The following is a 13667-nucleotide window of genomic DNA, read 5'->3' on the forward strand; positions in this document are numbered from 1 at the left end:
AAGCAGTTTCAGACAAAACAGAAATCTGCTTATTAATGATTCTAGTACAACTAATCTACAGCTTGTAGCTTTATGAAGTTTTTGTGAGATTATTAAAAAATAATTCAAATGTTCTAAACTATATTATAAATCATAAAATGAAATGTAATTGAACTGTATATTTGAAAACATAAAAAAGTGTTCTTGATAGAAAAATACAACGTTAGGAGACATTACATTTCTCAATGTCTCAAAGTATTGTCCCTTATTTTTCATGTGTCCCATTCTAACACTTCCCCTTCCCCATCCAAGAAAAGATGCCACCCAGGCATCTCTAAGTAAGATTCCATATGAATTCTCAATTAAGAGTCCTTTGTCTCCATTTCCTTTTGTAAATCATTTCTGTATTCTTCAGTTCAGTTAGTTATGATTCCTTTTATAAAATATAGTTGTGTTCAGAATACATATGATGCTTGGCAATATAGAAAGAAGCCATCTTCACTAGGCAAATATGCAAATTTGTAGCAAGTGAAATGCGAACATTACCAGATGCAAGGGGGAAAAAGGGGGCTTTTTTGATGCCAGGAAAAACCCCAGAGATGTTGTTGTAGGCTACCTTTTCTCCACAGCCCTGTAGAGAAGGTAAAGCTATATGGACTATAGCTGAGTTTCCAGGGTGCATAGTAAAGGCATATTTTGTGATTTAAAAAATGTAAAATATTCCTAGTGAATACCTACGCCCTTTCATGTTGATATTCTTCAGTTTCTTGAAAGGTTACATTTTTTCATGTAAAATTTTCAGCTATTTTTGAATACTCATGCCAACATCCCCTTGTAGAGGAAAGAGCAGAAGGCTTTCCAGAAGTCATCAATACACTTTTCAGTTAGTCTAAGTATGGGCTGCTAGCAGGAACTATTCTGTTAACTCCATCTTGTGTGTTCACATGCCATCTTCAGAACATTTTTAATGTACCCTGGTTTGGGACAAAAGAATTGAAAATAGAAACCTGTTTTATCAGATAAATTTGTGAGCAAAATAAATAATCCTTATTTTGACATTGCTTATCAAATTGAAGACAAAGTAAACAAATATATAGAATTATCTTGAATTCTATGATTTGTTCCACTTTAAGCTTCTTCTCCAGCATGAATATAATATTGTATCATACTACAGTAACAAATATTTACTGGAATAAATTTAATTTCTCTGATTTTTTTCAAAGCATGAACAATTAATATGTCATTCTACCTTGCCATTTAAGGTTTAAATACTCTGAACTATGTTCTATTTGAAATAGAGTATGACTAAAAATAATGCACAATAATCTCCCATGTTATAGAATGGGTCATAACTATTCACTGGAAGGTTATTTAATCTGACTTTATTTTGTTGCCATTGTATAAATAAAAAAGTGTAATTGTTTTCTCAATGTTTCAGTTTTACAGTTGTGAAAATAGACAGCTTTCTTAAAGAAGTCCTGCCAAAATGTTTCTGGGAATTTAGTCATACCTAGTATTTTCACTGACATAAAATTTTAGTTTGTGGTTACCAGAAGTCACTTCCTGTTTCACAGCTGGCACACGTCCAAACTGCTAATGTGGTGCCAGCCACATATTCCGTAGCCATGAGCTGCATAACTTATGTGACTCCTTACAGAGAGCTCAAGCTCTGCTTCTGAACATAAATAAGATAGCTAGGACACAGGAGGCAAAATGACTTGATAAATATGAGCTTAAACTAATCCTCATTTTAATACGTTAAACCTCTATTCTGTCAGCAAACTAGACTGTTTGCTTTTCTTCTTGCCACTTTTCTTAAGGAAAAGGTGATTTGTGGGTCAGTAGGTAGGCAGGGAAAGGGTTCAAATGGCAAAAGAGAACAATGATCTGCCATTCCCATTTACATTGCTTTTGCATACATGCAAAGTTTCTGTTTGTATTTGCGGAATAACCTTAAGGCATCTGAACTCTGTCTTATGCAATAGGGAAGAGACGAGTCTATGAGCATAAACAGTGCTGCCAAATCTAGAGACACAGGTTGCTATGCAGGACAGTTATTTTTCTTCAGTCATCAACAATCGGTAGTATTAGGGGAGCAAGACTATTTCTCTTCAAATGAGACAAAATGGTAATTTGATCTTCCTGAGATGTATTTGCATTCCTTTTCACACCAGTCCATCTACTTCAGTTTAAATCTATGCAACTTTATGGAGCTTTAATATCAATTATAAGTAAAAAATGGCACAGCAAAAGCATAGTGAGAACTGACATTTACCAAGTGAGATGAGGAACAATAATTATTTTTGATACACCTCAGTAGATCTTACAATATAGAATGAGATTACCTGAAACCGTTTCTTGCTCTAATTGAAGGGGAAAGAGAGAGAGAGACAGAAGAAGCTAAGAAGTTAATAAAAGACACATAAAATATTAATTTTTCAAAGTTCTTGACTGAAGAACCTTTGGACTTCAAAATGGTCTGTGGCTTGGATGGAGAATGTTCTGCTCAAATTACATTTATAGTTGAGCACATCATTTTCAGAACAAAAATATACTTGATAACTAAGCTCTTTAACTCCTTAAGGGATAGCTGCAAGCTCTCAGTAACATTACCTAATTCATGACTGTTGTTCAAAAGTGAACATGTTTTCTGAAGTTCTCTGTTTTAGTGTTCATTTCAATGAGATAATGATGGCTCTGAGCTGTCAGCCCCTGAGGGCAGGTTATGTGGAGCAAGTTATATTCACCCTGCATAGCACTCATTTAGACTTTCCATGGGTACAAACAATTTTTCTCTGTCATTTTTCAGTTCAGAGTGTCTGAAACCAGGCAAGTCTTTGTAAGAGCCCACTGGAATAATGTTTCTGTATCATAACACCAAAATGCAAGTGGCTTGCCTGATGACTCATCATGAAGATGTCCGAGGGTGGAAGGCCTATATGGGATGCACCAAGACTGTATAGGAAGAATAGAGATAAATAAACCCAACTGTTATCTGGACTCCTTGTAGCAAAGTGCTTCTGAAGTCGCACATGTTTTTCTCTGAAAGAATAGTTTATTTAGGCCAGAAAGAGATCCAATAGTGAGCTTATTTCCACGCAGGATGAATGGTAAGAGGAAGCAGACAGGACAAAAAGCAAAGTTACTTAGCTTGACATACACTCATATAACACCTGTCTATAAGTAAACAGTCTAAACTGGGGTAAAAGAGCTTATTGCTTACTCTGTTGAGGATTCTGATGAGAAGAATTTGTGCCTTAACTTTACATGCTACTATAATTGAAGACAACTTCAGTGGACCTAAAAAGTTGTATGACTAAAGACCTATTACTTGGTTGATTTCCTTTAATCATATGTAGTGAGATGCATTTCTTACCACTTCATTAATCAAGGTGATTTTTTAATCTATATGGTTTTCATAGAGAATTTATAAATATTAAAGGGATCCTAACACTCAAAATATAGAAATGAATCCCATGTATGGGGAATTGTCACATGCATACATTATATTTTTGTAATAGTGCACATGAATCAATATTAACCTTCAAGTGATTGTTAATTTTCATTCATTTCTTTCCTTCTTTTTTGGGTAATCTCTTAAATAGTTTTTTTTTTAAAAAAAAGCATTCCAAAATGCCATGGTTTGCTGCCTTTTTTTTTTTTTTCTTTAAAATAATTTTCATTTCAGCCTTCTTTCTGAAGGCTGAAACTACTGGTCTGTACAATATTTATGTTAGCAATATGTTTCTTGCATTACCCTTTATCACATACCTCAGACCTGACCTCAGTGAATGCTCCTTGTCACTGTTAGCATATTTCAGGCTCCATAACCATTCATTTCCTGGAGGGTATTTGGAGACTTTGTATACAATTATGAAGTTTGATAAGGCTTTTTTGTTGATATTTGAGTGGAATCTACTTGTGGAAGACACCAGTCCATCTTGCATACTGTCAAAAAATCCCACTTTGGTCCCTATCAATATTTATCAGTGACACTGATGAAAAATTCTCTGTAGTCATTAAGAGCTGGCTTTTAAGCATCTCTTTAAGCACTAGCTTTATCTTCCTAGATTCACATTTTGCCCTATGTGTTACTGTACTGTCACCAAAATATTTGATTCAATGACTTCTTTTTGCCCCTTTTTGTAAAAATCGAAAGATTTAGTAAGTTAAACAGATGTCTTCAGACAATTTGTCTTCATTCATAGCATACAAATGGTAGTCCTGTATGACCCTAGTGCAGTTTCTGTCTTGTGACCTGTATGGTTTGTATTATATATTTTCATTGGTTTTGTTGGGTTTTGTATTAAAAATCTGACACTAGTAGAACAGTAGTTCTTGCTTCTCTTAGCACTATCTTCGTTAGTAGGGCCTGTAGTTATAGGACAAGGGGTAATGTTTTAAACTGAAGATTGATTCAGACTAGATATAATGAAGAAATCTTTTACAATGAGGGTGGTGAGACACTGGAACAGGTGGCCCAGAGAGGTGGAAATGCCCCATCCCTGGAAACATTCAAGGTCAGGTTGGACGGGGTTCTGAGCAACCTGATCTAGCTGAAGATGTCCCTGCTCATTGCAGGGGGGTTGGACTAGATGACCTTTAAAGGTCTATTCCAACTCAAACTGTTCTATGATTCTATGACCATGACCAGAAATGTCACAAGGTAAACTCTTTCTCTGGTGTCTGCTGCTGCATTTGCAGCTTATGTGAAGAGGTAAAGAAAATATTCTATAGGGTTTCAGTTTAACTGACACAAACCTTAATCATATCTTAAGTGAATCTTCTGCTGTCACTAATTGAAAAGCTGTGCACTGTGGGAGGAAGACTATGTGGCAATTTTAAAAAAAAAGGAGACCCAACTAATCCTCTATTTGGTTCTGCAACCCACAAAGAACAGAATGGAAAGACATTCACAATTTTGCACTCTTTAATAGGCTGATTAAAAACCAGGTCTATGGGACATACTTTCGCTCCTCCCTGCTTAGATGTTTCATTGGGTAGTCAGAAATGCAAGCTTCCCAAGCCCGGTAAGAGAGAGAAAAAGAATTGATCCTCACTCAGTAGTCCACTGTAACTATTTGGAAGCAAGAAGTGCTTCCAGATAACCTGGTTCCTGCTGCAAACATATTTTATCCATTACCTAGTTCATTTTAGATGAAAATTCTCAAGGAGGCCTTGTAGAAGTGACTGGAATCTGGGATTCCTCCATCTCAGGGAACAGCCATTGCCACTTGTAGACTCCTATCTGTGTTCCTGCTTTTCTCCTTCCAGCTTCTTTGTGCCTAGCCTAGATTCTGAAAAAATGGAAAAGATGTACTAGACTTTCCTATAGCCTAAATTCTAATGCTCAGAGCACAGTTCTGGTAGCAGAGCCACAGAATCAAAGCGAAATCTGCTTTGAATTGGGTTTTTTTCTCTTTTTCTACCTGAAACTGTGCTTGAACTACTTTTTCAAAGAACTTGGTGAACCTGAATTGGAACTGACATACCAATATCCTTTTTTTTTTCTTTTTTTTTAAAGAAAAAAACCACAACAAAAGCCACTAAAATTAATGTCACTAAATGTTTTTAGCTGTTGCATGTTTTTTTCAAGGTGAACTGATTAACAAGCTATTATGGGCTTGAACTGGAAGAATTTCACACATCAGCCTATACTGGAAATGTAACAAAAATTATTTACTGATTAAAGTCTGTGCCTTTAATTCATAGATGCTTTGGAAAGCCTATATATTGTGTATTCCACTTTGTGAGTTCTTTAACTGGTTTGTAATGCTACATAGTAACTTCATATACGCCCACTCTCCTTCTGCAACTCTGCTTCTGAATGAAATTGGTTGAGTCAATGGGTGCTATGCTTTGTGCTGAACTTAATACCACAGAAAACCAGAAAAATTGGCATATAGCTGCAGAATAGACTCGCTCATGGATTTCAGATGTGTTAGGTGCCAGGTCAGTGTTAAGAAGCTCTTTCTCAAGATAGTACAAGGCATTAATTAAGTCTAGTGTTGAAAATGTCAGTGCCCATGGATGACTGGGCAAGTATGCAGTTAGGTAAGTGCAATATGAAATAATAATGATGGTGTAGCATTTGGTGTAGTTAATATTTCATAATAAGTGGATGTAGCCTAGAGAAAGCAATAGACAACTGGATCAGTTAGACGTAATGTATTTTCATATACAGATTAATCACACAACCTTGCAGTTTTCACAGTTTTGGTTGTACTCTTTTCAAATGTCTCTAGTATATATTCCCAAAGTGTGTATGTGTGTGTGTGTTTGTGCACATGTGCGCTTTTTACATAAAGCATGAGCATATCACAACACTTAAAACAGCTTACTTGGTCTTTACACTATTTATTTTTATTAAGCATGATTATATACTTTGTAATGCCTTAATGAAAAAAGGCTAATTCTCATTCTCACTATTCCTAACTCTCAGTGTCTGCTTTCTATCACGGTGGTATTTCAAAAAAAAAGAAACTCCAATCTTCTGCACAGAGTAGTAGTGACATAAATGATGCTGGAGTCCTTTTAAATTTTGGAATCTGTTGTATTTTGGTGCTCCAGAACTTCAAAGTACAGCAACATACAAATGTGTGCAGCAGCGCAGGCTACCTTTTTATTACTGAAATGAAATAAAACTACTTCACTGTCAACACATTGTGACATTCAAGCAGTTTAATATTTTATTCTTCCTTCAGAATGGCATCAGCTGTACTAGGGCTAATTTGGGGTATTGTAGAATAGAGCTGACAGCAACAGAACTGTGCTTAAGGAAATAGGATCTATAAAAATGTGCAGTGCAATACCTTATCATGTTACTCCCAAGTCCACCCACACCCTCATCAAATACACTGTTATCACATGTTTTAATGTCATTGAAGTTGCAGCTGGCTTCCATATTGCAGTATTTCCTGTCCAAAAGGGCAAGGGGTTGTTTGAAGTTTAAAGGGTCTCAGTGCAGCGCAAACCATTCAAAAAGAATGGCCAGCACAGGGTGCATGGCCTGGGAACGCTGAAGCACAAAGGCTTGCCTAGAAATCTTTCACATATCAGTAGAGAGCGACACTGTGAACCCTGTCTCCTACGTGTGTCTTTTCCTACGGATTTTTGCACCTTCTTGCAAAATTGTCTTTGCTTTCGGCCACCCGGGAGAAACGTCTGAGGACGGCTCTTCGGCTTGGTCCCCCCCAGTGCCGCCGTCCCTTTCCCCTCCCGGCGCCGGCGGGAGCGGCAGGGCAGGATGCGCTGTGTCGGGAGAGCCCACCTAGAGGGCCCCCTTGACGCCAGCGCAGCCTCTGCCAGCAGAGCCCTCGCCGCAGCCGAGCCCAGTCTGCTGCAGAGTAAGTGCCACGGAGTCCGCAAGTGTCCGGAGCTGCTGCTGGGCGAGGACACGGGCAGCCCGAGGGGTAGGTTGGAAATTCTTGTCAGGGAAAAGGAAGCAAGAGCCTGTTGCCTGCGTTGCTTCAAAATATACGTCGTCTCTTTTGCCCGGGCTTAAGAATCCTCCCGAGGATATTTACCAGAGCGTCAAGGAGGCATAACTCCTATCTGGGAGCTGAATTGGGAAAAAAGGACAGCAGAAAAAAAAAATGCTTAGGTAACATGGGACTTAAAGCTTTGCTTTCATTTTGCAACGTACAGAATGATGCACATGGCTTTATATACAGTGTAACATCAAAACAGAACTAGGTTCTGCAGTGCAAGAGTCAATAGCTTAGTCATTTTACTTAAAGGGGGCAGGCAGCTTCATAATGGGGTTAGACAGCAAAAATGAATTTGATCATTGTATGCTCACATCTCGTGATGGTATCTAACTGTAGTCCTGTCCTATGGAGCGGAAAAAGCATACTTCCTTCCTTCTTTCTTAGTTAGTTGAAGAAACAAACCCACAGTATCCAATTCAGAAATAAGTTTGGGTTTGTTGTACATGGCTATTAAACATCATCCTTTTCCCTGGGCTTGTAAGAAAGGAAAACTGCATTAAAGCGATCACTAATGAATATGTGTCTAAGAAAGAAGAAAAAGCAATATTCATTTCTGAACATGGCAAAGCAATCTGAAGTTATGTATCTTCCCCTAACCACTGATTTGGCACGGATGACAAGAAACTATCGTTTGACTAACCTTTTCCAACTGTCCAAAATGCTGCATATGAAGATGCTTTAATTCCCAGTCAAAGCACTTGGATTTTTATCAAGGCATTATCACAACAGTTTCTATATACTGATTAGTTTAATGTTTTTTAAGTAGCAAGTGATGCATAAATGGATGGACGTGTACCTAGAAAACCCTGTGAGAAGTATTTCTTCGGATCCTGGGAATTTTTATTTTTGTGGATTACAGTAATTCTTGCAATAATCCCTGCTGTTAACTGCTCGTGCAGTGTTCTGGAATGCATCTATGAATACCACAGCAGATAAATCTGTCTGACAAGGAAAACACTAATGCTGGAAGATCTGTGAACATGATGCATGTGAATAATTTCCCCTTTAGGAGGCATTCATGGATATGGTGAGTAATCAATACACATTAGAGATTGTTAAACTCAAAATGCCTGTTTGCAAAATACTGTGGCAACTACCAGATGCTATGTTTTTTCCCTACATTACTATCAAATGAGAACTAACTGGGCTATAAGGAGAATGAAAATCTTACAGAGACAGTAGAGGTGAAGTAATATGAGGTTGGCACTCCTTTGCCTTTACAAAATGGGCAAGGCGTAAAATTTGTATTGTTATGGTCATGTTTCTTTTCTGTGCTCCCATTTGAGCAGGGAGACGTATTTTCTTGATGTGTCAAAGCAACGCGTATTCCCATTTCTTTCTTAGCCTGACTTGAATGAAATAATGAAGGTATCTTTTCTCCCTATGCTACTGTGTTGTTTGTTCTGGAACTTGTTTATTTATATACATTCCAGTGACCTGAAAACCGGAAAAAATGCTCATTCATATGATGATTCAGTAATGTTTAATAAATGTTTTTGTATGCTAGGTTCTGAAATGTGGTTATTTGGAGGACGACCATATAGCATTAAAATCCCTTTATCATCATTAAAACAGCTGTTTCCTCTTTGAACCACAGGCATCTACACTTCTGGCTCACTGCAGAATATTCCTCTGTAACTTTCTGTGCGATGTGGTGCAGTTAACTTGCGTGTAAATTCTACCAGTGGCTGTTGCGTCATGTCTTGCTCCTGGTATTGGCATTAGTGTCCTGGTTAGTGCTTAATGAGTATTATCAGGTGAGGCAAGAATACTTACCCAGAAAAACTTTAGCTGTTTGTGCGAATATTGAATCTTGCAAAATATTAGAAGCAAACATATTATGGAAGCTCTTTTTTAAAAAAACAACTGCATGGGAGTTGAGGGACTGGGTTCAGAGTGCACCTTTGTCTGACAGATTTGCCCTTAAGGCGTATGCTGGCCTCTGCCCGCAACCGGTTTGCGGGAAAACGGAAGAAGAGGATTCTTCCCTTGGGAACGCGCGAGCAAAGTTCTGAAAGCCGCGTTCTTTTTGCGGTATTTCGAAGTTGTCTGCGGGGGCAAGCGGCCGCCGAGGCCCCGGGCCGGCAGCACCGGCGCTGGCGTCACCCGCTGCCGTTTGTCGGCGGCGCCGGCGGCTCCGCGCGGAGCCAATGGCGGGGCCGGAGCCGCCCGTAGCGCGGGGGGGGGGCGGGGCGCGGGGCGGGGCGGGGCGCGGGGGGGGCGGGGCGCGGCGGCGGCCGGGGCGGGCGGCTGGGAGGGACCCGCCGCCTTCAGCGCGTCAGCTGCGTGCGCTTAGGGCTTTGTTTGCTGGTTTTTTTGTTGTGTTGTGTTGTGTGGGTTTTTTGTTTTAAATTAAATTTATGCCACGTTTCCGTAGAACCGTCTTGACCCACGTAAAACCCTTTCAGAGCCAACTTGAAACCGCGTTACCTGAAAAATGGAGCATGTGGCCTGGAACGTTTTTCATCTTTCTGTTTTGGCGGTTTATTTAGCAAGGCGTGTTGGGGAGGGGACTGCAGCCCACACCTAACAGGAAGGCCATTTTCATTGTTTTCTCAGAATTTGGCCTACTTCTGTTTCCAATAACTTGCAGAAATTATTTTAAGCATGCTTTAACCCCCAGAGCTCATCTTCTGATTAAGCGGTTTTCAGACATGAACCCTGAAGTCTGCCGAGGGGGGGGGTGGGGTGGAACAAAGCGACTCTTATTTATCTCCTCTAAGAGGATGTTACATGGTTTCCCCATGCACTCCTCGCCAGCCCCTTGCTGTCTGACACAGGATGTGAGCCCACTGCCTAGGGAAGACTGGCAGAAGTGTTTGCTAGGAAGGTACATAAGGACAATTATATGTTCCACATTACAGTTTTCATTGATGCAAGCTATAGTATGCCTACATCTGTGCTTACCGAATCCTAGATCCCTAATTTAGAATGGAAGTGTTTTTTAGCATGCCATTGTTCATCTCCACTCTGAGAGAACTGGCAAATTTGCTTATTCATGCTACAGTAGGTCTGTAAGGAGCATTTGTGGGTGCCAGGGTTGTAAGCTGGCAGTCATAGCTTTTAGTTCTGAACCGTCACAAATCCATGCATCGCCTGTAAGGAATGACAACCTTTTTTGTTATGAATAGGAATTGTGACAAAGGAAAGTTTTCTATATGTATATAACCTCCAACACCCCCCCCCCCCAGCCCCCCCCCCCCCCCCCCCCGTGCTACTTTCAGATGTCCATTAAAGGATGATAATGAAGATAAAGGAAAGGATATCTTTCATGGGACCCAAATAGTTTTGTGTTTGTTTAATACAAATACTAGTTCATCATCGTTAACAATGTTTCCCCAATGCTGATGCAACACATCCAAGGCGTTTTGTGGCCAGCGTTGTGTACTTCATAACATTTGTAACCTTTATATGCATATAGAACCACGTATTTCAGAAGTAGGACTAATGATTTTCTGTACCTTAGAGATGTTGCTTTTTTAAGGTATTTCTAGTACCTTAGAGACATGCACTATGCCTTCATGTGCTAGTTCCTGCTTGTCTCACATGGAATGCGGGGAGGAAGACTTGGGGGACTGGGGATGGGGCGGGGAATGAACTCTTCTGAAATATAACTTATTGTTTCAAATGTCCAGGATTTCGGTGTTGTGTAACTAGTCAAGGGGGTGGATGTATTTTTGGTGTTCAGTCTTTTGTGTGGGTTTAGGGCAAGAACAGACAAGAAGTGACAATCCTGAGAGCAGGGTTTGAATGTGAACCTGTAAGCTTTTGCAAGTCTAGTGAGAATTCCAGTATCTGAAGCCTCCTAGTAATGTTAGTAATAGGTAGCAACTGACTACGGACAAAAAGCAACTATAAAATATGTATGTTCCCAGGTAGTATGAATGAGAGCTATAATCTGAATGGACTCTAAAGGTCATATAAAACTGAGATTGGAGTAGGCAAAACAAATATACTTTGAATCTGTTTCAAATAGATTGTAGAGAAGCAAATGTAAAATACATACGATTAAAGGGGTGCAGTGGTTGGGGAAGGTCATGTCCTGGGTGAGGATAAAGTTAGTCCTAGCAACAGTGGGAAACGTTTGTGATGATATGAGGATGAGGATGATTTTATAACTACTTACCACATTACACACTATACAGCATAAATTATGTATTAACAACATACAGCTTACTACAACTGATGCTGAAAACAATTTTAGAAACATTTACTGCCGAAGTATATAACCTAGATTTCCTAACATTACGTTTTATCTGCCTTTTTGATGCCAAAGCAAATTAAGATAAACATGGTGTTCAATTTTGGCTTGCCTAATTGTGTAAACAAATACTGTATATGCCTTTTAGCTTTACCATAGGAAAAACAGAAATGTGTTCAAGATTATCTGTCTTTAAACTGGTAAAGGTTTAAAGTTAATCCACAGGTGAGTACACTAACTTTACAATTTACTTAATTTGATCATTATTGCTTGGTATACTTCATATAATGCAAAATGATGCAGATGCATGGTTGTAAAGGTTGTCCTTTTCTTCAGATTAATTTGATGACTAACTTATTTTTTGAAAAGCACCTTAATAATTCCTTGAATGATTGCAATTGTTATTAAGCTTCTGTCTTCTGTTTTTTCCAGGATTCTAAAATAATGATACTGAATTGTTTATTTGTACGTTTTCTAGAAACCCACATGGTTGTCAGCCAGCCAAAAATGTTTGGCTTTCCATTCTTATGCGGGTTCTTCCATTTTGTAAGAACAGAACAATATGTAACTGTGAAGAAAACTGATGGAAAATGAAGATCTTGATGCTAATGCATGAAACAAACTTTTTGTTATGTTCTTAGGACACGATGAGTCACCTCAGCTCACTAAGGTGTCATGGCCAACTAACTCTGTCAAGTGCTATGCTCTTTTCATGGCATAACTCTTCTGGCCCAAACCAGGATGAAAAGTTTCAATTTACCCATTTGCTTGTTCTAGAAAATTCTGTGTTTATAGTGGGGAAAGAAAATAAGCTTCTTTATGAACTGCTTTTCAGCACAGTACTTAACCAGGTTTTAGATGTTTTGTACTTAAAACATTAACATTAAAAATGTAGAGGAGTATCTCAGTTCTTCCTTTGGAAATCTGGATTTGAACCTGAATTTTGGGGAAAAGAAGTATGATCTCTTAAACTAAGAAGAAACTTTTTAAGACCAAAGAATGTTGTTCAACCATCTGTGGTCAGCAGGTTTTCACAGTATTGCTATAGTATGAAATGTCACCTTATTCCCCATGTTCTTACGCATAGACAGGTGTTACTTTCCTTCAGGCATTGTTGCAGTTTATTGCTCAAGTTACGATGAGTGTAGTAAGATACTGAATGAAACAAGGAGTTTCATTTTAAGGTATCTATTGTCTTTTCTTTATATTTCTTAACACCTTATCTGTCTGGTGTCACCTAGCCAGCATTCAGTATGCTGAAAATTAATGAAGGGAGAAAAATATTTCCACTGTCTGCAAATAGGGCAAGAGTTTATTTGTTTGTAAGCTGTGTTAGCAGTCCTTTGACTTTCTGTAATGTTACCATGTGAAAAGCTGAAAGATCTCCAGAAACATTAGTCAGCTAAGCCTGACAACGCCCCTGACGGACAGGCTGGGTATGTATCTGTGTATGTAAATTACAACCTTCACCACGGAAGTGCTCTGTAGTCTTCCACACAATAGTTAGGGCACTTCTGCAGGCAAAACTTCTGCACAGGCAAAATAATATAACCATATAAGCTAATGTAAACTGTCACTCGCTTTGGATGTACTAGACAGATGAGTACCCTGTTGGGACTTCAATCGATTATTCCAGAATAATAAGATCATTTAACCTGCATTTTCAGATCACTAATACATTAATCTTTGTATTACTGCAACTAATTTCAAACTGAACTTCTCTGTCTTTGGAATGTGGACTCTTGTCAAGGCCTGCCTTTTGCTCTTTGGTGCTCAGCCTACGATCTGTAAATGAAGTTGTTATTTCATAACTCTCTCCTTTGGATGCACCATCTGTTTTGTTCAAGTGAAAACACTTTGAAACACTATGTCTCATTAGACGTAGAGCACGTCTGTGAACCAGTCATTTTCAGGCTAAGTTAGAATCAAGTTGTTTCTTGAAGGATCTTAGAAAATTGCAGAAAGTCTTGCTGTCTCTGGATATAGTCTTGATTTAT

At 38.8% G+C, this 13667-nt stretch overlaps 1 protein-coding gene across 2 annotated transcripts in view; it reads left to right on the plus strand.

The window, feature by feature from the left end:
- The window catches only part of PDE4D (phosphodiesterase 4D), a 355973-nt gene that overhangs the window by 62618 nt on the left and 279688 nt on the right, over positions 1-13667 (plus strand). The window contains exon 1 of one of the 2 annotated variants that reach the window (XM_040579498.1): positions 6856-8496. The exons of the other annotated variant lie outside the window; for it this stretch is intronic. Coding sequence (XP_040435432.1) covers positions 8450-8496 — 47 coding nt within the window. The 5' untranslated portion in view covers positions 6856-8449. Of the gene's footprint in view, positions 1-6855; positions 8497-13667 lie in introns of those variants that run through there. 2 annotated transcript variants of the gene reach the window in all.

Source organism: Falco naumanni, chromosome Z, assembly GCF_017639655.2.
Source record: "Falco naumanni isolate bFalNau1 chromosome Z, bFalNau1.pat, whole genome shotgun sequence".
Taxonomy (NCBI): Eukaryota; Metazoa; Chordata; class Aves; order Falconiformes; family Falconidae; genus Falco; species Falco naumanni.